The sequence below is a fragment of the Bos indicus x Bos taurus genome, chromosome 22, assembly GCF_003369695.1.
Source record: "Bos indicus x Bos taurus breed Angus x Brahman F1 hybrid chromosome 22, Bos_hybrid_MaternalHap_v2.0, whole genome shotgun sequence".
NCBI lineage: Eukaryota > Metazoa > Chordata > Mammalia > Artiodactyla > Bovidae > Bos > Bos indicus x Bos taurus.
Window position 1 is genome coordinate 12,831,290 of NC_040097.1, and position 26,960 is coordinate 12,858,249.

At 37.0% G+C, this 26,960-nt stretch overlaps 1 protein-coding gene across 10 annotated transcripts in view; it reads right to left on the bottom strand.

Annotated features, from left to right (window-relative positions):
* Nucleotides 1–26,960, bottom strand: part of SFMBT1 (Scm like with four mbt domains 1) — a 121,502-nt gene that overhangs the window by 36,741 nt on the left and 57,801 nt on the right. For 9 of the 10 annotated variants that reach the window (XR_003507911.1, XM_027523830.1, XM_027523825.1 and 6 more), the window contains 3 exons: nt 18,061–18,215; nt 8,572–8,666; nt 2,978–3,218 (listed from right to left, as the gene is read on the bottom strand). Coding sequence is in view for 9 of the 10 variants with exons in the window: in XM_027523830.1 (XP_027379631.1) it covers nt 2,978–3,218; nt 8,572–8,666; nt 18,061–18,088 (364 nt within the window). In the remaining variant the exon portion in view is untranslated. Of the gene's footprint in view, nt 1–2,977; nt 3,219–6,973; nt 7,047–8,571; nt 8,667–18,060; nt 18,216–26,960 lie in introns of those variants that run through there. The other variant, XM_027523831.1, reaches the window with a different exon arrangement.

The window sequence follows — 26,960 nt, forward strand, 5'->3', positions numbered from 1 at the left end:
GAAGCTCAGTTTGGCTAAACATAAAATCTTGGCCTTGTATATTCTTTTACTGAATTTCTTAAATATGTTACCCTGTCATCTTTTGGCATAAAGCGTGTTGTCGATCAGTCTGGTGACAATCTTGTTTTCTTAACTTTTCAAGAAACTTAAGTGTTTTTTGCCTAAATGATCAAGGGATCCATTTCTGCTTTAGAGTTTAATACACACCTTGATGTAGCTGTTCTCATTTGATTTCTCCATGTACATAGTGAAACCTTTCAATATGTATTTTTACATCCTATTTGATTTCCATAGTTTTCTTAAATTATAGTTTACAGTATTTTATTATTTCATTGCTTTGGTTCTTATCTTCAGGGACGTCTATTTTTGCCAACCTATATTATTTTCTCCAAGTCCTTTTTATTTCTTTTAATTAAAATTTTTTCTTCTTTTTCCTCTTCTCTTTCTGTTCCATTACTCATGCTTGAGTCACTCCTGTTTTCATCTTAGTCTTCATTTCAACTATTTTTAAACTTCTAGTTCTTGTCTAACTTCTATTTTTTTTTTCCAAATCTTCCTTTTCTCTAGTCAGTTCATTTTCTAATTTTTATAAATTTTATTTATGGTTTTCTCACTGCTCTATTGTAGTTACTATTTTCTTTTATCCTGTTTTGAAATGTTTTTGTCTGATACAGTGTTCACCTCTTTTGTGATTATGTTTCTCTGGAAGGATTTTATTCTTCCTTTTTGCCTTTTTTAAAAAATTATAACTTGACCTTGTATGAGACTTGACAGAAATCATTTCCTGTTGTTCATGTTTAAATGAGGTGATTTTGCTATACTCTTGAGATAGTGGGCCAGGTAACTTCATGTCTCCAGAACTTTCTCTTACATTGTTTTTTCACAGAATGTTAATGATCAGCCAGAAGCCCACAAAAACCCCAGGACTCTAAACACTCAGATCTTCATTTGTAAATATCATCCTTCAAAATACAAAAAAAAAAAAAAGAAAATCACCAGGGATTCCTAGAGAAATGGCTGATTTCAGGGTTGAGGCAGGGGAAAGTTTCCTGAATAAGAAACTATTCAAAGAATAATGGGAACATAGCAAAGGACACATCTGCCAGCTTGAAGAGGTGTCCACTGGCCAAATCTAGGACAGTGTGATCATCAAAATAAATAATGACAGCAAGGATCATAATCCACTGAGTAAGACTCATGAGTCTACACTGACATATATACATAAATACAGATGCATACACAAACGCATGTGCGTAAACAGGAGAAAAGGGAAAGCCCTTTCTGTAGTAGAAAGCCAATTATGAAATGTAGAAGGAATTAGAAAAAAACACTCACTAAGCATTAGTAGTAACTGTTTCAGATAAAAATTACCAATGGATGCCAAAAATAGTGGGTGACGTTTAAAGACTAAAGAGATATTTACATAATTTTAAGGTATCTGCCCACAAGATACTAACTAAAAATGGTAAAAGTAATTTTACAGTGGAAAAATTTGGAATATACCAACTTAAGTGATGAAAGTTAATATCACAAGTTAGTGACCGGACAAATTAACAGCATGTTGTCTCCTAACATCATGCACCAGAAGGACACAGCATTACTTCTGCATTTTCTCCTACCAAATGTCCACAGTCTGAATGTAAGTAAACATCAGACAAACCTAAATTGTGACACATGCTAAAAAATAATTGGCCTATACTCCTCAAAAATGTCAACATCAAGGAAGACAAAGAGAGGTTAAGGAAACTAAAAAGATGACAGCCAAATATACTGAAATCTTGGACAAGGAAAAGATACGGGGAATAATGAATGTTTTGGATCCAAGACATAATGAACATTAGTGGGAAAACTGGCCCGTAACTTTCAAAGATGTCAAAGTCATGGAAGACTTTGGAACAAAAGACTAAGGAACTGCCCCAGATTAAAGGAATCTTTAGGAGACATGATAAATGAATGTAACAAATGACTTGGGATTTTCTTTTACTATAGGAACATTTTACTATAAAAACATTATTGATGAAAACAGAACAAGCTCTATAGATTAAACAACAGTATTATATCAAAGCTAATTTCCTGATTTTATTATTTTACTGTGTTCATCAATGTCCATTTTTAGAGGTGTATTCTCATGTTAAGAGTAAAAAGGAAAAAAAATAAAAAAGGCATTGTGTCTACAAGTGACTCTCAATGGTTCATTAAAAAGATACGTGTGTGTGTGTGTGTGCGTGTGTGTGTGTGAGTGAGAGAGAGAGAGAGAGAGAGAAAAGAGAGAGACAAAGAGAGGGAAGAAAGGAGGATAAAGTAAATGTGGTACAATACCAACATTTGGGGAAAGCTGACAATAAGGCCCCAAGAATTTTCTATATTTTTGCAAATCTGAAATATTTCTGTAAATCTAAAATTATCAATATAACAAAATAAGAAGCTGGAAGAAAAGCATATAAGGTCTAAATTTTCTTAAGGCCATCTCTTTCCTTTTTCCATGTTTATATGACTCTTCTCTTCCTTTTGTCCTATTGTCTCTGTCCTGCTTAATTTGGATTCTACTCCCAGTAGGGCTCTTTCCTCAAAGGGAGCTTCAGCTGGTTTACTTTAAAAGCTCACAGGTCCCAGACTGTCTGAAGGTAATAGGAGGGAGGACAGTAAAATCAGGAAGAGAAACAACCTGGCCCAATGTACTCTAAGACAGCCAGACCTACAAGTTAAACTCAGAGAGCCTCACACACCCACAGGATGGTAAACACTGATGCTCCCTATGAATGTCATAAAAGATTGAGGCTTATAAGGAGCACAGAAAATAATTTTTTCTAATGGAAATTTATATTATTCCTTATAAATATTCTCATTCAAAATACTAACCCGAAGAAGTTAGGAAGACTAATGTGCTTAGGAGATGTGAAAATCTTAAGACTGTGGACAGCCTAAATTTTCCTATATCAATACCACATCACATCTGGATATGACGTATCGCCATTACCTTCTGGGGCTTCGAGGGTCTTTTTATTCTGTTCACACCACCCAATGGGATAGAGGTCAGCTTTCCTGATGTCACACCAGAAGTCTGCTCTGCGATCCTCCCCGTAGCCATCGTAGCGGAGGAGGAGCAGCTGCTCACAGGTGGTAATGATGGTGGCAACCCAGTAGGTTTCAGGGTCAGTTTTCACAGCCACCTCCAGTTTCATCCCAGGAGCAAATCCATTTTGCAAACGTGTGTCCACCTGAACAGAGACATGTTATTAACCACCAGAAAAACATCTAATGGGTACTTCTTTGGCCAACATTCTTTAAGACTTACCATTCTAAAGCACTAAATGCAATAAAATCTTCTCAAGGGAAATCTGAGAAATTTCAGTTCTAACTCACAGGAGTAATCCAAACAAAACAGGGACTAGCAATGCTGTTCGGTCCCATCAACCCTGAAGGAGCTTTAAGAGAAGTCAGTATTCCACGAAAGCTGTCTATCATGATTATAGAATATGCTTTCTATTAAATATACAGACCACTGAATGTTCACCATTTTAACAACCTTCAACACATTAAGATTTCAAGAGTGATTTCTTAATCATTCAAAAGAAGAAAATTCATGAAGCTAGAAAAAGTAAAGGACAAACAGAAGTTATATTGATAATAAATATGTATAATATGTACCATACAGAGGGAGCCATATTTCCCAGTTTCCCTGAAACAGTCTGTGTTTACACCTGTTATCTCTGAATAATAACTAATAATGCCTCCTCTCTCTCTCAAAAGTGCCCTAATTTAAATGACAAATTATATAGTCACAAACGTTGCAGTCTGCAATTCTGAAAATCCTGTACGTACGTACTAAATAATGAGAGCCAGGTTTCTTACTGTGGGACAAAGAAGTGCATAAACCAAAATGCATAAATTCAAGTTAATCACGAGAAAAACCAAAGCCCAACTAAGAAACCTAAAACATTTAGGTTGGTGAAAAAGTAATTGCAGTTTTGGACCATGAATTTTAAATCATTATAACTAGGTTCAAACATATCTTTATTAATCAAAATAGGAATCATTAGAATCAACACATTTTTGCCAATGAGAAATAAGTTTGCTTATTCCTGTAGCACAAAAATCCATGCTTTGGGATTCAACAGACTCTTGGAAAGCATTTTCTGCCTCCTGCTGGTTGTAGAAGCATTTCCCCTGCAAAAAGTTGTCAAGATGTTTCAAGAAGTGGCAGTCGGTTGGCAAGCGGTCAGGTGAGTACGGCAGATGAGGCAAAATCTTCATAGCCCAATGCTAGTTGTGCGACACGTGGTCAGGTGTTGTGGAGGAGAATTTGTCCCATTCTGTTGACCAACACTAGTTGCAAGCATTGCAGTTTTCTGTGCAGTTCAGTTTAGTTGCTCAGTCGTGTTCGACCTTGTGAGTCTTCAGTGCATCTCATCAACTGGCTGAGCATACTTCTCAGATGTAATGGTTTTGCCAGGATTCAGAAAGCTGTAATGATCAGACAGGCAGCAGTTCACCAAACAGTGACCATCACCTTTCTTGGGTGCAAGTTTGGATTTGGGAAGTGCTTTGGAGCTTCTCCTCAGTCCAGTCACTGCGTTGGTCATCACCGGTTGTCATATAAAATCCATTTTTCATCACACGTCACAATCCAATCAAGAAGTGGTTCACTATTGCATAGAATAAGAGAAGATGACACTTCAAAATGACGGTATTTTGATTTGTGGTCATCTCATGAGGTACCCACTTATCAAGCTTTTTCACCTTTCCAATTTGCTTCAAATGCCAAACGAATACAGAATGGTCGACACTGAAGTCCTCGGCAATTTCTTCTGTAGTTTTAAGAGGATGAGCTTTGATGATCCTCTCAATTGGTCATTGTCAACTTCCGATGGCCAGTCACTGAGGAGAGCAGTGGCTTAAAGCTCCTCATCTTTAAGGGTCTCATCTCCTTTGCAAAACTTCTTGAATCACTACTGCAATATACATTCGTTAGCAGTTTCTGGGCCAAATGTGTTGTTGATGTTGTGAGTTGTCTCCACTGCTTTATGACCCATTTTGAACTCGAATAAGAAAACTGCTCGAATCTGCCTTTCATCTAACATCATTTCCCTAGTTTAAAATGAATATAAAATAAACAGCAAATAATAAGTCACTAGCAAAAAAATATAAAGTGAGAAATGTGTATTAAAATGATGGTGTAACATAACCACATTAATAAAAGAACGTATTCTGATATCAAACAGCCAAGTTCAACAATGCAAGACCGCAATTATTTTTGTACCAACACAACTGAGCAACTTCACTTTAATTTTTCACTTTCATGCATTGGAGAAGGAAATGGCAACCCACTCCAGTGTTCTTGCCTGGAGAATCCCAGGGACGGGGGAGCTTGGCAGGCTGCCGTCTATGGGGTCGCACAGAGTCGGACACGACTGAAGTGACTTAGCTTAGCTTAGCTTAATAACTAGTATATGATTTGCACTTCAAAAGTATCCACACCATGAAAGACAGAGAGAATGAGGAACTGTCATGCATTGGAGGAGCCCATGGAAACACAACAACTAAGTACAATGTGGCCATCATAACCACTGGGAAGTGAGGGGGCTTCTGCAAACGAGAAGCCAGAAAGGGAAAGTATACATCCTGTGTAAAACTTCATTTTTATTCTAATCACTAACCTGCTGTATTCCTGAAAGGTAATCACTATCCTAAATTATAACACTACAGTTTAACACTGCCTGTGTTTCAGCACTATGTGGGCAAAATTATGCAGTATGAATGCTTTTCTTGCCCAACACTGCTTATGAGATTCATTTGTGCTGTTGCACATAACAGTACTTGATCTCTTTTCACTCCTGTATAATGTTCCATTATACACATACGTCATAATTTATCCATTCTAATTCTTCTAGGAGAAGGCACTCTGGATAGTTCACAGTTTTGGAAGACTACTAATAACACTGTCATGATTATAAGAATAGATCCGTATGTCACTTGATGCATACCTACATGAGTTCTTAAAAAGATACGTCCAAGCTGTTTCCCAAAGTGGTTGCACCAATGTACTCTCCCAATAGCGTACAAGAAATCTTCTTGCTCCAACATTCTAACCAATATTACTGTATTTTCAGCTTTTTTCATTTTAACCATCTTGAAGCATGTATTATATTATCTTGCTGTGATTTTAATTTGTATTATTATTTACAGACTTGAGAATGTTTATATTTTATTAGCCACTTAAGACTTCTTCTGGGGAATGCCTAAATTTTTTGCCAACTTTTGACTCAGTATTCTAGATATCAGTTTGCTAATTACTTGTATTACAAATATCATTTTCTTGATAGTGTTGTCTGATAAACAGAAGTCATTAATTGCAATATACTCTGATCCATCAATATTTTTCCATTAAAAGGTTAATTAATTTTCTGTATTTTTAAACAAATTCTCCCTATCCCGAGAGGTCATAAGATATATCAATACTACTATATTATTTTCTAGAAGCCTTTCATATTGAGAACTAATATCCACCCTGAATTAATCTCTATCTGTGGTCTTAGATTGAGGTCAGGTTTTACTTATTTGAATCAGTTTGTCAATTTCTACCTAATTTTTTTTGGTGGGAGTTGCAGTAAATCTACAGATATGTTTGGGAAGAACTGACATCTTTAAAACAATGAGTCTTCCATTATATGAACAAGGCATATTCCTTCATTTTAAGTTATTTCAATAAAGATTTGTGTCTCTTTGCAAATATCTGTTACATTTGATGTTTTTTATGTTATTGTAAATCACATCTTTCAGCTTCCATTTTTGTCTGTTACTAGTATATAGAAATATAATCTTTTTTTTATATCTGTCTTGTATTTAAAAATCTTGCAAAAATTACTCATTAATTCTAATATAGTTGTACATTATTTTATATATTATTCATCTGCAAATAATGATTTTTTCCCCTTCCTTCTCAATTTTTAAACATTTTAATTGTTTTTCTTACCTTATTGTATTGGTTAGATCCTCCAATACAATTATCAAATAGGAATCATGTTAACCAGCATAATTTTTGTCTTCTTCCATAATAAAAAGAAATATGAATCATATTACTATTAATAGTTTTCTGTAGATTTTGTATATATACACATCATCAAATTAAGGACATTCTCATCTATAGATTGCTAAGAATTTTATCATAAGTGGATATGGAATTTTATCAATAATTTTCTTTATATATTGTGATAATAGTAAAAATTTTCTCCTTTACTCTACTACTATGGTGAATTATGCTGGTTTATTTTCAAATGTTAAGCCATCCTGCATTCCTGGAAAAAATCAACTTGTTATTAATGTATTATCCTTTTTAAATACAGGTACATTCAGTTTGGTATACAAAGTTTACTTTGTATGAAGCTATTTTTACATCAGTCATTGTAAGTGACACATCTCTGTAATTTTCTCTTCTTGAATTATTAGGTTTGGTATCAAGGTTGTGCTGATGTTTAAACAAATTGGTACCCTACAATTAATATAGGATCGAATGACTAGACAGAAAGGAAACAGAAGACTTAAACAAGATTATAAATCAACGAGACCTAATAGATGTAAAGAGAACACTACTCAGCAACAGGAGAATGCACATTCCTCTCAAATGAACATGGAACATTCTCCAGGACTGACCATATCAGGACAAAAATAAAAAATCATACAAAGTAACTTTTCTGATCACAATGGAATAAAACTTGAACTCAGTAACACAAGGAAAACTAAAAAATTCACAAATATGTGCATATTAAACACAGCTAGCCAACAGATCAAAAAAGAAATCACAAAGGAAATTAGAAAATTCTTTGAGACAAGTTATAACAAAAATTGGGCTTCCCCGATGGCTCAGATGGTAAAGAATTTGCCTGCAATATGGGAGAGAAGAAAGCAGCATCGTAAAATACATCCAAAGCGTTCTGTTCTTCTTAACAAGACTAACCCTCAAGAAAAACTATTTCACTAGGTCCTAACCAAATACAGTGAACAGAACCTTACTGATCTAAGGTAAGGAAAATACCCAACTCCAGCCCCCTCTAGCCTCCAAAATAGGGGAAAGAATACACACAACTCAGGCTCACTAAAACACTGAGACCAAATCACAGGACTAGAGAATGCTTTTGCTCCCCTCGTACCTTACCACCACATTAAGAGGGCTCCTGTACAAAAGGTGAGGCAAAATAAATGACAGCAAAGTACCTTTTAGCCTCTCACACCCACAGCTAAAACGAACAGTAAAATCAGCCTAACTTTTATCTGGATAAACAGAAAACAATGAAAACTCATTTATTTCTTTTTTTTTTTTACTCAGTATATTATTAACATATCCAGCTTTCAACAAAAACTTACAGAGCTACTGAAAGACAAAAAACACAGTTTGAATAGACAGAGCAGATATTAGAACCAAGCTCAGATATGGCAGAGATGTTATCATATCAGGAATTTAAAACTGATCCATACGATAAGGTCTCTAAATGAAAAAAGATCAAATGAAAAAAGATTTTCATTTTTTCTAAATGAAAAAGGATCAGGCAGTCAAGCAATATAGTCACCACTTACATGTTTAAAAGACCCGTAGGGAACTGCTGTGGACCCTGTCTCTTCTAGATAGTCTTCCCAGCTTAACTCCACTTCTTCCACTCCAGATCCAGCATCTGGAATTAAAACAAAACAACACAAAACAGGCAAGACCCAATTAGAGAAAACTCAAGATATAAAAATATAAACTTAGTAAACCTAACTTACAACTTACTTCACAAGTTAATTTACTTTACATCCAGGATAACTAAGTTTTCTTTTTAAATGGCAGTTTCCCTTAATGCACTGATTTGGGCTCCCCTGGGGGTTCAGAGATCCCCTTGGACTGCAAGGAGATCCAACCACTCCATTCTGAAGGAGATCAGCCCTGGGATTTCTTTGGAAGGAATGATGCTAAAGCTGAAACTCCAGTACTTTGGCCACCTCATGCGAAGAGTTGACTCATTGGAAAAGACTCTGATGCTGGGAGGGATTGGGGGCAGGAGGAGAAGGGGACGACAGAGGATGAGATGGCTGGATGGCATCACCGACTCGATGGACGTGAGTCTGAGTGAACTCCGGGAGTTGGTGATGGACAGGGAGGCCTGGCGTGCTGCGATTCATGGGGTCGCAAAGAGTCAGACACAATTGAGCAACTGATCTGATCTGGGGGTTCAGATGGTAAAGAATCTGCCTGCAATGTGGGAGACCAGGGTTTGATCCCCGGGTTGGGAAGATCCCCTGGGGAAGAGAATGGCTACCCACTCTGGTATTCTTGTCTGGAGAATTCCATGGACAGAGGAGCCAGGTGGACTACAGTCCATGGGATCCTAAAGAGTTGGACATGACTGAGCAACTAACACTTTTATTTCCACTTAATGCACTGATTATGAATGAATCTCAACACCATAGAGTGTGACATGCTCTCTCCTGCTAGGATCCATTTGGGATTCGCCTAAATGGATCATATAAAGCTGGTGAGAGTGTAACTATTATAATAACTCTGGACCGTAAGTTGGTATCTAATTGCCAAGTATTTGAGATCTTTAATAGGCCTTTCAAACTTAAATTTTCAATCTCTTCTTCCTTAGTGTCCTCAAATTGAGTAAAAGATACCACTGGCTGATATTTTGGCTCAACCCAAAAACTGTGGAGTTATTCTTACTTTTTTCTCTTTCTTTCACATCTTACATTCAATTAATCAGAAAATTCTGTAGGTACTATCTTTAAAAATACCCCAAGTCTAATCACTTCCCACCATTTCTACTGCTCTAAGTGCAAGGTCTAACAACAATACCTTTCACCTTTTAATCACGCAATAAACCTAAAATCTCTGGGAGACTACAAAGGCCCTATATGATCTGACTCCTAGCTCCTGACCTTGCCACTGCATCCCCAACCAGCCTCTTGCTTGCTCACTGCACTCAAAGAACACTGAGGTTTGTTTGTTTGTTTACTTTCTAACCACGTTCTCTCCTCAAAACCCCTAGGTTAGTTATTACCTCAGCTTAGGCTCATTCCCCTGTGTCATTCACAGCTTTACTTCATTCAGCCTCTACTCAAACACCTCTTCAGAAAGACCTTCCAGCAACCAGAAAGGCCTTCCATCAGTGCACATCTAAAGTAGAAGCCCCCAGCCTCTGCTTTCATTATCTTCAAGGCATTCATTCCTACCTCAAAGTATACCTTATGTCTTTTTATCTTCCCCACTCGACAACAAACTCTATGAAGACAGCAACGTTGTTTTGGAAAATGCTCTATTTCTGTCATAGCAGAGACTCAGCACATTTTTGCTGAGGGAGCAAAGATTCAAACACTTCACTGTAACCCAATCACCCCAATTCACATAAGCTGCTTAGAAGCAGGGCTTTATTCAGACGCGTTCCCACTGCCCATGCCTAACACTACCAGGTCTACGATAAACAGCTGCTGAATGAGTACACCCTTGGGGAGTCTATGCGTCACACAGACACAAGGAGGCAAGCAAACACAGGGACGCTCACCACAGTACTGTTTCTAACAGCAACAGACAGAAGCAATCAGTAGGAGAACAGATACATGATGGCAATCCTACAATGGAGCACTACTATGTAACAGCTGAAATGAATGAACGGATTGACATAAAAATCTCAAAAAGAAAAAAAAAATCACATCAATTAAAAAAAAAAAGCAGGTGCAGAATAAAAAGTACAAGATATAATTTAAGCCTCAAAACAAAACTCTGCAATATAATGTTTATAAATACATGCATTTCAATAACCTTTGGGGATGGAGGGAAGCAAAGAAGGTTAGAAGAAAAGTAAGAGAGACTTAAACTGTATTATGTTTTATTAATTTAGAAAAATGGAACACATGAAAATGTGTTCAACATCATTCAGTTCAGTTGCTCAGTCGTGTCTGACTCTTTGCGACCCCATGAACCGCAGCACACCAGGCTTCCCTGTTCATCACCAACTCCCAGAGTCCACCCAAACCCATGTCCACTGACTCAGTGATGCCATCCAACCATCTCATCCTCTGTTGTCCCCTTCTCCTCCTGCCCTCAATCTTTCCCAGCATCAGGGTCTTTTCAAAGGAGTCAGCTCTTCACATCAGGTAGCCAAAGTATTGAAGTTTCAGCTTCAACATCAGTCCTACCAATGAACACCCAGGACTGATCTTCAGTATCATTAAAGGCAAATCAAAACCACAAAGAGACACCACCTCATACTCATTAGGATGGCTATTATCAAAAAGCAGAAAATAAGCTTTGGCAAGGAAATGAGAAATTGGAATCTTTGTGCATTGCTGGTCTTGGAATAGAAAATGGTATAGTCAGTGTGGAAAATTTTTTGGTGGTTCCTCAAAACATTTTAAATATAATTACCATATGATCCAGCAATTTCACTTCTGGGTATATATCCGAAAGAATTGATAACAGGGACTCAAACAGGTATCTGTACATGAATGTTTAGAGCAGCAATACTCACAACAGCCAAAAGGTGGAAGTAACTGACCCAGGTATCCATCAACAAATGAATGGATAAACAAAATGTGGTATATGCATACAATGGAATATTATTCAGGCACAAAAAGGAAGGAAATTCTGAGACAGGCTACAAAATGTAGATGAACTATGAGAACATTACACTAAATAAGTCAAGCACAAAAGATCAAATATTGTATGTTTCCACTTACTTGAGGTAGAGTAGTCAAATTCATAGAGACAGAAACAAGAATGGGAGTTTCCAAGGACTGGGGGGGAGAGGGGAATGTGGAGTTAGTGTTTAATGGGTACAGAGTTCCAGTACAGGAAGATAAAAAAGTTTTGGAGATGGTGGTGTTAATGGTTGCACAACAATGTGAATGATCAGTATACCTGGTTAAAATGGTAAATTTTATGTTATGGATAATATACCACAATTTAAAAACATGAAAACAAATTTGGACAAAGTTAATTTATTATTTATTAATTTTAAATTCTGTATGGTAGGTACAGAAGTATTCCTTATATGTTTTCCATTCATTTCTACATATTTGAAATTTTTCACTAGAAATAAAACAAATCAATAAAGATTTTATTGGGAGCATCCTGGAAGCATGAGTCAATAGAAAGCCAACTTCCATCACTAGAACATAACAAGGCTAGACAATTTGTATTCATGGTCCTTGGCAAGAACCCTAGCCCCTCAAGCAGCATGCTAATTAAAAAATAAATAAATAAACAGGACCAATAAAAGCAATGAATTAAAGGACTAAAATCTCCCATACATCAAAAAAACTACCTAAAAACTGAGAAAAAACAAGACTAATTAATGATCTGATAAAAAAATGAGCAAAATACATGAAAAGAGAATTTTTTGAATTGCAAATAGTCCTTAAACATATGGAAAGAGGTGCAAAGTTACTCATTTTAAAAGAATGCAAATGAAAACTACACTGAGATATCAGATTGGAAAAAATTCTAAAAGTTTGACAACACACTTCATGGTGAGGCAAGTAATTAGGCAGGTAAAGTATAATGATACAACCCTGGTGAAAGGGGTTGTATTTTTGTTGGCAACAGCTAACAAAATTACATATGTATTTACCTTCTGATCCAGCAATCCCACTTCTAGGAATCTATCCCAAAGATATGCTGGCAAAAATACAAAAAGACGTATGTACAAGGCTATTCATTGTAGTACTATATATGTAATACCAAGACTGGAATTAATCCAAATGTCCATCAGTAAGGAACTGGGTGAATAAAATATAGTATATACATCCAACATTATACAGCTGTAAAAAGGAATGAGAACGATTTCCACATACTGATGTGGAATAATCCTCAGTACATATTAAGTCAAACAGCAAAACATAGAGCAGTTTTTCTTGTAGCTCTAATTTTTGCATAGGGTCAAAGAGATATGAATATATATGCAAATGCTCCCATCTATCTTTTTACATTTTAAAAAATGAACAACAGGATAAAATGTAATAAACCTTCTTTATATATGGAGAAGAATAAAAAGCATGAATTCTATCAACCTGAAAGTGGGAATGTTGTTATAAATATAATTTTGACTTTGTAATTACGTATATTCTTTACACAATTTAGAAACATATTTAAATTAAAAATTCTAAAAACTGAAAATGAACTTAAACAAACATGCCTAATGGTTGGTGGAAAAACCACAAAGAAAACAGAATCCCTTTAAGTCATTATTAAAATACAGAATTCTGACTGCAAACCTGAGTGGAATATATTTAAAGACAAAACAATGAAATCTTAAACCACACACTACTATTCTATTGATATCTGGAATGTTGGTATTCTTGTTGTGAGAAAATTATATGAATATTATATAAATAAATAAGTTTAAATAAGGATAAAACAATTTAAACAAGTTTAAATAAGGATAAAAACAAATAAGTGATGATATTAAAGATTACAACACATTTTCAAAAGAAAAGATATAAAAATCAAAGAAAGAAAATCCCTGTAATTTTATAAAATTATTTATGAAATTATATAAAATTTATACAATTTTATAAAATTATAAATATCAGATGAAGCCATCTGATTTTCTTTTCTCTTCAAAAGATGTGTATTTTGGGACTTTGCTGGCAGTCCAATGCTTGAGACTCCACACTTCCACTGCAGGGGGCTCAGGTTCGATCCCTAGTCACAGAACTAGGATCCCCCACATCGTGCATCAAACAAAAAAAATGATGTGTATTTTCCAGCTATGTTTATGGATGAGACCTAGAAGAAATGGCAAGCTACTATCAATGAGCACCCCAGCATCTGGGCTGTAGATTATAAACATCATGCTGCTGCTGCTGCTGCTAAGTCGCTTCAGTCGTGTCCGACTCTGTGTGACCCCACAGACGGCAGCCCACCAGGCTCCCCCGTCCCTGGGACTCTCCAGGCAAGAACACTGGAGTGGGTTGCCATTTCCTTCTCCAATGCATGAAAGTGAAAAGTGAAAGTGAAGTTGCTCAGTTGTGTCCGACTTAGCGACCCCATGGACTGCAGCCTACCAGGCTCCTCCGTCCATGGGATTTTCCAGGCAAGAGTACTGACTGGAGCGGGGTACCATTGCCTTCTCCGATAAACATCATATCCACTTAAAAAAAAAAAAAGAGCTTCTCAGAGAAATGTCAGATTGCAAAGTTGGGGCAGGAAATGTACCGGAGGAACCTTGGAATCTTACTATGCCAGAAAGCAAGGACTAAAACTATCAGAGATATAATGACATCACATCCAAAGAACACAGGAACCAATCTGAAACAACTCTCACTGCTTGAGAATGGAATAATTTGATCATCAAATGAATGATGACAGCAACGGATTTAAATTCACACGTAATATATATACTGTATGAGTTAATGACAACATTTAAAACAAAAGAAAACAAATCAACTTCCTAAATAGCAAAGTGAATACCTTACTCTTTCAGAAAAGCAGCAAAAATACTGGCTAAACAATGAAACTTGACCATTTCAAAGTTCTGAAATTAACTGAAGGGGGAAAAAAAAAACAAAAAAAACCCCAAACTGAAAAGCATCTATTCAAGACAAGTTATTGAACCTCTGTCAGAAGAGTGGGATTGTGGCACTTTAAATTGGACCTATTCCCATCTCTCATTCCTCCTCAGCTAAAAAAAGAAATTTTAGAACTGAAAATATAACCAAAAAAAAAAAAAAAAAACCCTCCATAGATAAGCTCTATAAGCAGAATGGGGAGAACAAAGAATCACTAAAATTAAAGAGCAATAGAAAACACTTCAATTTAAACAACACAGAGAAAAAAATGAAAAGAGCCTCATAAAGCTGTGCAACAATAACAAAGATTTAACAAAAGTGTCTTCAGAGTTCCAAAAGAAGAGAAAGAACAAGGCAGTAAAAGTCCTAGAAGAAATAATGGCTGAAAATGTTTCAAATTTGTCAAAAGACATGAGCCTACAGTTTTAAAAAGCTGAGAAAACCCCAAACAAGATAAACCCAAGGAAATCTGTACACAGACACACAGAGTCAAATTGCTGAAAATGAAAGACATTAAATCTTGAAAGCAGCAAGAGAAACAGTACCTCTTCTAAGGGAAGTGACCAGAGACAGGGAAACTAATAATTTTATCACCAACCGACCTACACTAGAAAAATGGCTAAAGGAAATTCTATAAACAGAAGTGAAATGCTAGTAGAAGGAATCTTGGAAAATCAGGAATTAATAAAGAACAAAAAATAAAAATAGTGGAAAACATTATTATGAAACATTTTCCTTCTTCTCTTGAATTTTCTAAACTATATTTGACAGCTGAAGCCAAAAAAAAATTTTTTTTTTGGCCATACCAGAAGGCATGTGGGATCTTAGTTCCCTGACCAGGGATGGAACCTGTAACACCCTGCATTGGAAGTGCAGTCTTAACCACTGAACAGCCAGGAAAGTTCCCCCAAATTTTAACAATATCTAATCTGGTTCTCAAAATATGTAGAGAAATATTTAAGACAAGTTTTATTATAAATAAGAGTAGGTAAGGAGATATAAAAAGCAGGTAAAATTTCTACACTTCACTCTAACAAAATGATAACATCAGCAGAATGGGATATGTTGCTTGCTATGCTAAGTCACTTCAGTTGTGTCCAACTCTGTGTGACCCCATAGACAGCAGCCCACCAGGCTTCCCCGTCCCTGGGATTCTCCAGGCAAGAACACTGGAGTGGGTTGCCATTTCCTTCTTCCAACGCATGAAAGTGAAAAGTGAAAGTGAAGTCGCTCAGTCGTGTCCGACCCTCAGTGACCCCATGGAACGCAGCCTACCAGGCTCCTCCATCCATGGGATTTTCCAGGCGAGAGTACTGGAGTGGGGTGCCATTGCCTTCTCCAATGGGATATGTTAGGTATATATAATACCTAGAGCAACCACTAAAAAAGCTACACAAAGAGATACACTCAAGAACAGTATACAGGGCTTCCTTGATGATAGATTGGTTAAGAATCTGCCTGCCAACTCAGGGGATATAGGTTCGATCCCTGCTCTAGGAAGATCCCACATGCCATGGGGCAACTAGGCCTGTGCGCCACAACTACCGACCCAGTGCTGTAGAGCCCGCAAGCCGCAATTTCTGAAGCCTGTGTGCCTAAAGGCTGTGCTATTATGCCACAAGAGAAGCCACCCCAATGACAAGCCAGTGCACTGCAACTAGAGTGTAGCCCCTGTACTCTGCAACTAGAGAAAGCCTGAAGGGCAACAAAGACTCCAGCAAACAAAATCTTTAAAAAAAAAAAAAAAAGAACACTGTAGAGACAAATCAAAACAAAATTCTAAAAACATTTTCAAGTATCCCACAGGAAGATAGGAAAAGGAACAAAAAATAGAGAAAACAAATGAACAAAACCGGCAGATGTTAAAAAAAAAAAAAAAAAAGGCACACATGAGCCTTAACATATCGACAATTACATTAACTGTAAATGGTCTAAACACACCAATTACAAGACTGAAAAAAAAATTTTAATGACTATATGGTTTTATAAGAAACGTACTTCAAATATAATGATTCACAGAGGTTGAAAGTGAAAGGATGAAAAGGATATACCATGGAAACATTAATAAAAAAAGAGTATGAATAGGTAAAATCTATCTCCAGTGTTCTTGCCTGGAGAATCCCAGGGATGGTGGAGCCTGATGGGCTGCTGTCTATGGGGTTGCACAGAGTCGGACATGACTGAAGCGACTTAGCAGCAGCAGCAGCATAGAGACAGAAAGTAGACATGATCTCCAGAGGCTGGATTAAGCAAGAAATAACTGCCAATGGTTTCTTCTGAGGAGTGATGAAAATGTTCTGGAATTCAGTAGTAGTGCTTGTGAATATACTAAAAACCACTGAATTGTATATTTTCAAATGGTAAATTTTACAGTATGTGAATTGTATCTCAAAAAAAAGTACTTCAATAAAGTTGTCAATTAAAAAGCAACAAACAATATGACTGATAAATGAGCCAAAACTACGATGCCATGGTACTGAAGACGATGTAGGGATGGCAAGTAAGAACCTGTTCAACATCACTAACCATTAGGGGAATGCAAAGTAAGACCAAGATGATCTGTTAATTTATCAGCACGACTTCAGTAAAAATACTGACAATACCAAATGGCTGTGAGGATGTGAAGAAATCAGATCTCATACATTGCTGGAAAGAATGTATATGGTACAGCCACACTGGAAAGTAGCGGTGCTCCTGGGCATTTATCCCAGAAAAATGAAATCTTATGTATATGATTATTCATAGCAGCTTTATTCATAAAAGCCAAAAGCTGGAAGCAACCAAAATGTACTGCAACAGATGAATGGTTAACCAAACGGCAGTATATCCATGGAATACTACCAAGCAATAAAAGAGAACAGATTCCTGATATATTCAAGAATTTGGATGGATCTCAGGGGCATTATTTTGAGTGAAAAAAAGCCCATCTCAGAAAGTCACATACTGTGTGGTTCTACTTATGTAACATTCTGGAAATGACAAAATTATAGATATGAAGAAATGATTAATGGTTACCTCGGGTTAGGGAATGCTGGGGAAGAGGAGTCGGTGTAACTGTAAAGGGGCAGTACAAAGGAGCTCTGTGTGGCGATGGAATAGTTCTGTATCTTGACTGAAGTGGCAGTTACAGGAATTTACACAAATCATAGAGAAATACATACATTTGATACATATATCAATTTCCCAGCTTTTATATTGCACTATACTTAAACGAGATGTCACTTACAGTAGAAGCTGTGTGATGGGTACATGAAGACTGTCAGAATCTTTGCAAGCTCCTATGAATTGATAATTACTTCAAAACAAATTACCTTTTTTTTTTAAACGAAGTCTGCTCATAAAAGTTATTTACTTTTTCAGCAAACAGGCTGAGCACCCCTGGTGCCAGGTACAAAGAAAGATAACTCGTATCTTCAAAGAGCTTCCCATTTAGTGGTAGAAAGATAAGCCTGACAATGTAACACAGGTGAGTAATGGAATTCTGCACTCCGAAAAACAGATTCCGCTCAGCAAAACCGATACCTGCATCAGTCTGCTGCTCCCCGTTCATTTCCACAGCACATGGGTAAGCTCCTCCCCACACAGAGGACAGGCCTTATGGTTATGCTACAATCTGAAGATTACTTGCAATTCTCAAGCATCTGTTCAATGGGCATCGAAGGGTCCAAGTGAAAGTGCTGAAAAATCAAAAAGAACACATTAACAGGCTGCAGTCCAGTGTTTACTCACTCATAAGACGCAACACTCTGGTGGGTTGAAACAGCAGATAAAAACACACTGGCAGCATAGATGTAATTAGAAACAAAAATTGACACCTTTTCTAATTTTGAAGGTATATGTGTGTGTGTGTAGACACAGAGAGAGCAAGCTATTAAGATCTTGATATCTAAAAATCACAACAAATAAACATATATATGTGAATCACTACCTCTTCAACTTAGGTTATAATACTGAGCAGGTCTATCCACGAAAACTCCAATTCTTAATGAAGTTCTGGGGAATGGGGGAGGAGTTTAGCTTTCAAAGCTCTGTCTTAGTAAGATTCAGGATACAATGTATTATTTTATCTAGTTTCCCATCTCATTTACCTACAATATTATGCAGAACCAAAAAGTATGAACTATATTTGTCTACAATTACACTTACAAAAAAAGCACAATTCTTCCAAAATAAGCTCTGATATCATTTATTCTTCAAAAAAAAAAAAAAAAAAAAAGAGTTTTATTGGGACATAACTCACATGCCAAAATGTTCCATTTTAAGTGTACAATTCAATTATCTTCAGTAAATTTACAGATTTGTGTAACCATCACTATACTCCAATTTTGGAATATTTCTATCCCTCTGGAAAAGAACTTCCTTCCCACCTGCAGTTCTTCCCTGTTCCATCCCCAGCCTCAGGCAACCACTGATCAACTTTCTGTCTCTAGAGATTTTGTCACTTCTGGACATGTCACAGCAATGGAATCATACAGTATGTGGTTTCTTGTATCTCGCTTCTTTCACTCAGCATGTTTTTGAGGCCCATCCATGCTGCACATGGATGAATCTATTTATTCCTGCTTTACTTACATGCAAAACAATCTCAGATACTGCCTTTACATATGCCTAATAGAGTAGAAAGAGGAAAGAAGCTGCTGCCTGAAGGCAGAATGTGAACAGACCAAAAGGACAACAATGCAGAAAACCGTAACGGTGGGACAGGAACTCAACAGCCACAGCTGCCTGTGATACCTACAAGAGCAAATACCTCTGCACCTGTCAACAAGATTCTGAATCTGTATTCGATCCCCAGGAATGGATTCTCATAAAAACCTTTTAAACAGATTCTAGCTCCAGCTCCACCCACGATAAATATGCTATCTTATACAGACTACATTATGTCCATTTTTTAAATCTGTAAAATGAGCATAACATCCTTTTCAGATTTTAAAACTAAATTTCCTACTGAGCACAGAGAAAATCTTAATAACTGTTAATACTACGGATATCCCATTTGAGGTAACTACCAGTTATCCAAAGTCCTTTCATACAACTTAAGCACTGAAACTCATACTTTCACAGATAGAACAACTGAGTATAAACTTGGTAGTGAGATTTAAATCCTCTGAACAAGCTTTCTTCTCTCAGCTTCCTTTTCTACTCCAAGTCCAAAACATTTAAACTATATCATTCCACCTATAATTCATTCACTCCCCATATTTATGGAACACCAGTTCATTACCATCTACTATTCCAGGGGGTAAAGCTAAAGTAACCAAGAGAGACTTAGTTTCTGCATTCATGACACTTATTTTCAATAGGAGGAAGAAAATTTAAGCTAACAATTTAAAACAATTATTTAAAGTGCTAAGAAGGAAAAGCAGTGGGTGCTAAAACAGAACATAACGGCAGACCTAACCTAAAATAAGAGGACACTGACATGGTCCCTGGTTGGAGGCGGCGGGTGGGGGCTGGGGGGCGCTAAGGGAGATATTCAAGGTGATACTAAAGGTTGAGCGCTGAAGAATTGGTGCTTTCTAACTGGTGCGGGAGAAGACTCTTGTCTACTGGACAGCAAGGAGATCAGACCAGTCAATTCTAAAGGAGACCAACATTTCCTGATTATTCACTGTAAGGACTGATGGTGAAGTTCCAATACCTGTGGTCCCCTGATGTGAAGAAAGACTCATTGCAAAAGACTCTGATGGTGGGAAAGATTAAGAGCAGGAGGAGAAGGGGGTGACAGAGGATGAGATGGTTGGATGGCATCACTGACTCAATGGACATGAGTTCAAGCAAACTTCAGGAGATACTGAAGGACAGGGAACCCTGGTGTGCTGCAGTCCATGGGATTGCAAAGAGTTGGACACGACTGAATGATCAACAACAAAGGGGAAACTGCAGCGAGTCAAAAAGGACAGAAAAGAAAGTGTAGTCCAGGCACAGGGAGCAGCACACACAAAGGCTCTAAGGTAGGGAGGAACTGAGAGGAGGCCTCTGTGGCTGAAGCATCGGAACCAACCAGATAAGTGGCACACAAGGCAACTGGACAGGAAGAGAAGAAATAACACATATGATATTTACTGAGGATTTTCCATGTGTGGCTACTATCCAAAGCACTTAAACATACTAAGCCATTTAATACTCTCAACAACTGGACAAGGTAACCATAGCCACCATGAGGAAACAAGCAGAGAATAAGCAGTGCCTGCCAGTGTCCTACAGCTAGTAAGAAGGAAAATCAGGTTTCAAACCTAGCAAAGCATCCATATTCTAATTCCTCAAGCACTATACTATATACTACCTCTCAATGAGAAGCAATCAAGGGCTTCTTTAATTAAGTAGTGTGTGCATGCTCAGTCACTTCAGTCGTGTCCGACTGCGATCCTATGGAGGTAGCCTGCCAGGTTCCTCTGTCCTTGGAATCCTCCATAAAGTGCACTGCCGTGCCCTCCTCCAGGGGATATTCCAGACCCAGGGATCCAACTGAACTCAGGTCTTCCGCATTGCAGGCAGATTCTTTACCAGTTGAGCCACAAGGGAAGCCCAAGAATACTGGAGTGGGTAGCCTATTCCTTCTCCAGCAGATCTTTCCGACTCAGAAATTGAACTGGGGTCTCCTGCATTACAGATAGATTCTTTACCAGATGAGCTATCAGGGAAGCCGTTTTTAAGCAGAGAAAGGATCAAATCTGTTTTAAAAATGGTCACTCCAGAAAAAAAAAAAATCACTCTGGACCCAAAAAGAGAAACCATAAAGGAGACAAAAACATAAAAGTATCAAATTTCTAAATGGCAAAAGACACCATAAACAAAATTCAAAGATAAGAGAGTAGTTCTGAAGTTCTCATTACAAGAAAAAATTTTTTTCTATGTTTAGTGACAGATGTAACTAGATTTACTGCAGTAATCATTCACAATGTATACAAATATCAAATCATTGTGCTATGTGTCTGAAACTAATATAATGTTATGTCAATTAATATTCAATAAAAACAAAAGGACAGTTGAGATAGATGAAAATATTAGCAAATTGTAAGATAATGGATTAATTAATACAAGTTCCTATAATTCACCAAGAAAAAATAAAAATGGGCAAAATATTAAGTGATTAACTCACATTAAAAATCAGAGTTAAAACTTACAAAAATATGTCCAATCTCCTTAGTATTATCTGTAACAGTGAGAAACCAGAAACAGCCTGTAAAACCATCAAATGTGAAAGAGATGGCTACACATGTTATGAAACACCTACACTAGGAAATACTCTGTATCCATTAGAAGAATACAGGCAGATTTATAAAAGCATATGGGAGTGTCATGTTTACACCCAGTGGAAAAAAAGCAAGTGAAGGATAATTTATATTAACTTTAAAAAATCTTGTGTCCATTGTTTACTTGGCTATGTGACTTTCAACAAATGCCTTATTTGTGCCAATGATATCACTTATAAAAGTGGGGATTAACAGTATTGTACCTACCTCACCGGCTGATAAGATAAGTAGGATAAACCATGAAAAACATTTACCAGAGAGTTACATAGTAAATGCTGAGTTATGTTATGCAGTTGACAGTTTTAAGTTTCTACGGCAACAATTTAGTGGTCATCTCAACATATAGTCTTGAAACTTCGTCATGGGTCTGATACAACAAAATTTTCTGTCAGTTTACAAGGCTTTGCAGATAGCACCCACTGCTTGCACTCATCAACTCTTGAAATACACCGCCATATTTTGGGAAGTGAGCCACAAAGTGCAATAATAATAATTATTATAAGTAAATCTTCAGAGCCAAAAAGATATGAGTTGGGGGAAATGCAACTCTTACGCAGGTGAAACTAAGAATACAAAATTTTAAAAATTGAGCTATAATTAACAAACAATATTAGGTAAGTTTCGGGTGTAGTGATTCAATTTTTTTATACAATATGAAATGATCATTGCAATAAGACCAGTTACCATCTGTCACCATGCAAAGCTGTGAAAAAGGATTGAGATTTTTTTCAATCTTAAAACATCACTTAGATTTTTAACCAATAAACAGTCAGTTCATAGTCTTAATAGGATCAAGAGAAATAAAGTGATGAAGCCTTTTGCTGTAGAACATCTGGCAGATCCTTCTCTTTATTGCTAGTCTGCTGTCTTTTCATGCAGTGAGGGGAAAAAAAAAACAGTAAAATATCCAGGAGCTTGAAACATGTAAAAATTTAATTTACTTTTCATTTATTTCCTATTCATGTTAAATTATTTTATTGCCTTTATTTTATTACTGATTTTGGTATTAGAATTCCTCTTGTGGTGACCAGAATACATTAAGAGCTATTTATGTAAATAAGCTCCCATGAACTAACTAATCTGGATCTTGCTCATCTTATTTAAAATTATTTCAGTGAACTAAACAGGAGCCTATTACAGGAGATTCTAATAAAAGAGACTGAAGCCAAAGTATAGCTATTCTAAAATATGAAACACCTCTAAGAAATATAAATAACAATTTAAAAAGCAAAATTAATTGTACAAAACAAGCTCTGAAGTCAAACATACACAGGCACACAAAGGAAACAACAAAACCCAGGCAGAATAAAACTGGATTTAACTATTTCATTTTTAGTGATACATCAATGTAAAATAAAACCACCATGGGATACTTACTTTTTAATAGGTCTTTTAAAAGATCTAAAAGTCATCTGAACAACAAACAGCTACATGATGTTTCCCCTTCCCTTTATACTACTAGGCTCCACGATAATGCACTTAATTTTCAAGGCTAAGATTAAACATTGAGTAAGAATATTTATTGCAGAGAAAAGTTACAATAATGCCAGAGAGATTTCTACAGCTTAAGTCCTCAGCCAAATGATTTAACATGCTGGACACAACTTTTAAAACACTTTGGAAGGACAAAACTCAGTGTGACTATAAAGATATAACCTATTATATATGGTGGCTACAAGAAAATGTTTTAATTCAGTAAATATTTACCAGTTAAAAAGAAAATTCCCACTGAAATGTTTGAATTTGCATTCCTCTCCCTCAACTCAACAAATGGAAGGTCAGTAATAATTTCAAGTATGCTATAAATATGGTAACTGCAAACAATTCAGCAAATCAGATGCTCCATTGGGGGCAGATTTGCAAAGTTAAGCTTGCTCCCGACAGCAGATGCTAGTGGTGCAGTCACTGTACTTTCGTCCCCCAACACGTGTAGATTTCAGTTTGTCTTTCACTCCCCACAATGGATATGATAATCTTCACTCCCTGACCTTGTGCACATCCTATCTGACAGGCTATGTAAATTAAATCTTACATCTGTCAAACGTCAATGTAACTTGATTATCAGGAGTAGAAAATTTCTATTGTTTCATTAAGTTGTTTGTTATTGTTGTTTTTCACCCACTGCTACATGTTGAACGAGGAACATAAAAATAAGTCTGTTAAGTTGACAAATCTTAGCCACTCAGATCATCTAAATTAAATTTGACACTAACTTAACTTTTCATGACTATGTAAACACAACACAGGGCACATCTACCTTAGTTGAACAAATCAATATTTATTAACTTACAAAAACAGTAAAAGCTTTCAACAAAAGCCACAACTCAGGAACACCCTAAGGTTCTGTGGAAGTCTGGATGGGATAAAGTTTGGGGGAGAATGGATACACGTATACGTACGGCTGGGCTTCTTCGCTGTCCCCCTGAAACTATCACAACAACACTGCTCATCAACTATACTTCAACATACAATGAAAAGTTCATAAAAAGAGAAAAGAATACCCTAAAGAATACCCTTTTTTTAAAAGGTGCTCAACATCACATCATTAAGGACATGGATATCAAAAGCACAGTGAGCTCTCACAGCATACCTATTGGAATGGCTATCATCAAAAAGAAAAAAATAACAAGTGCTGGCAAAGATGTTGAGGACAGGAAACTGCTCTGCACTACTGGTGGGAATAAACACTGGTGCAGGCATGGTGTGGGCAGGAGTCCCTTAGTAGAAACAAAGCAGCCCTCATAGTCAACTAGAGAGTCTGAAATGCTGTACTTGGGAGCGATCTCAAAAATGACAGGATGATCTCTCTTTGTTTCCAAGACAAACCATTCAATATCACAGTAATCCAAGTCTATGCCCCAACCACTAATGCTGAAGAAGCTGAAGTTGAATGGTTCCATGAAGATCTACAAGACTTTCTAGAACTAACACCAAAAAAAGTGTCCTTTTCATCATAGGGGGCTAGAAAGCAAAGTAGGAAGTCAAGAGACACCTGGAACAATGGGCAACTTTCGTCTTGGGAGTACCAAACGAAGCAGGGCAAAGGCTAACAGAGTTTTGCCAAGAGAACGCACTTGGCATAACAAACACCCTCTTCCAACAACACAAGAGACGACTCTACACGTGGACATCACCAAATAGTCAATACCTAAATCAGATTGATCATAATCTTTGCATCCCCAAATGCAGAACCTCTATATAGTCAGCAAAAATAAGACTGGGAGCTGACTACGGCTGAGATCATGAACTCCTTATTGCTAAATTCAGGCTTATACTGAAGAAAATAGGGAAAACCACTAGACTATTCAGGTATGACTTAAATCAAATCCCTTATGATTATACAGTGGAAGTGACAAATAGATTCAAGGGATTAGATCTGATAGACAGAGTGCATGAAGAACTATGGATGGAGGTTCGTAACACTGTACAGGAGGCAGTGATCAAAACCATCCCCAAGAAGAAGAAATGCAAAAAGGAAAACTGGTTATCTGAGGAGGCTTTACAAACAAGTGAGAAAAGGAGCGAAGCAACAGGCAAAGGAAAAAAGGAAAGATATACCCATCTGAATGCAGAATTCCAAGGAGCACGGAGAGATAAGAAAGCCTTCCTAAGTAAACAATGCAAAGAAATAGAGGGAAAAAATAGAATGGGAAAAACTAGAGATTTCTTTAAAAAAATCAGAGCTATCAAGGGAACATTTCATGCAAAGACAGGCACAATAAAGGGCAGAAATGGGATGGACCTAAAGCAGAAGTAGAAGATATTAAGAAGAGGTGGCAAGAATACACAGAAGTACTATACAAAAAAGATCTTAATGACCCAGATAATCATGATGGTGTGATCACTCACCTAGAGCCAGACATCCTGGAATGAGAGGTCAAGTGGGCCTTAGGAAGCATTATTACAAACAAACCTAGTGGAATGGAGGTGATGGAATTCCAGCTGAGTTACTTCAAATCCTAAAAGATGATGCTGTGAAAGTGCTGCACTCAATACGCCAGCAAATTTGGAAAACTCAGCAGTGGCCACAGGACTGGAAAAGGTCAGTTTTCATTCCAATCCCAAAGAAAGGCAATGACAAAGAATGCTCAAACTACCGCACAACTGCACTCATCTCACACGCTAGTAAAGTAATGCTCAAAATTCTTTAATCTAGGCTTCAACAGTACGTGAACCAAGAACTTCCAGATGTTCAAGCTGGATTTAGAAAAGGCAGAAGAACCAGAGATAAAATTGCCAACATCCACTGGGTCACAGAAAAAGCAAGAGAACTCTGGAAAAACATCTATTTCTGCTTCATTGACTACACTAAAGCCTTTGACTGTATGGATCACAACAAACTATGGAAAATTCTGAAAGAGAATGGGAATACCAGACCCTTAGCTGCCTTCTGAGAAACCTGTATGCAGGTCAAGAAGCAACAGTTAGAACTGGACATGGAAGAACAGACTGGTTCCAAACTGGGAAAAGGAGTACGTCAAGTCTGTATATTGTCACACTGCTTATTTAACTTATATGCAAAGCACATCATGCGAAATGCCAGGCTGGAAGCACAAGCTGGAATCAAGATTGCCAGGAGAAATATCAATAACCTCAGATATGCAGATGACACCACCCTTATGGCAGAAAGCAGAGAACTAAAGAGCCTCTTGATGAAAGTGAAAGAAGAAAGTGAAAAAGTTGGCTTAAAGCTCAACATTCAAACAATGAAGATCATGGCATCTGGTCCCATCACTTCATGGCAAGTTATACGGGGAAACAACAGAAACAATGACAGACTTTATTTTCTTGGGCTCCAAAATGACTGCAGACAGTGACTGCAGCCATGAAATTAAAAGACGCTTGCTCTGAGGAAGAAAAGTTATGACCAATCTAGACAGCATATTAAAAAGTAGAGACATTAGTTTGCCAACAAAGGTCCATCTAGTCAAAGCTATGGTTTTTCCAGTAATCAAGTATGGATGTGAGAGTTTGACCATAAAGAAGGCTGAGTGCCGAAGAACTGATGTTTTTGAACTGTGGTGTTGGAGAAGACTCTTGAGAGTCCCTTGGACAGCAAGGAGATCCAACCAGTCAATCCTCAAGGACATCAGTCCTGAATATTCATTGGAAGGACTGATGCTAAAGCTGAAACTCCAATACTTTGCCTAATGTGAAGAACTGACT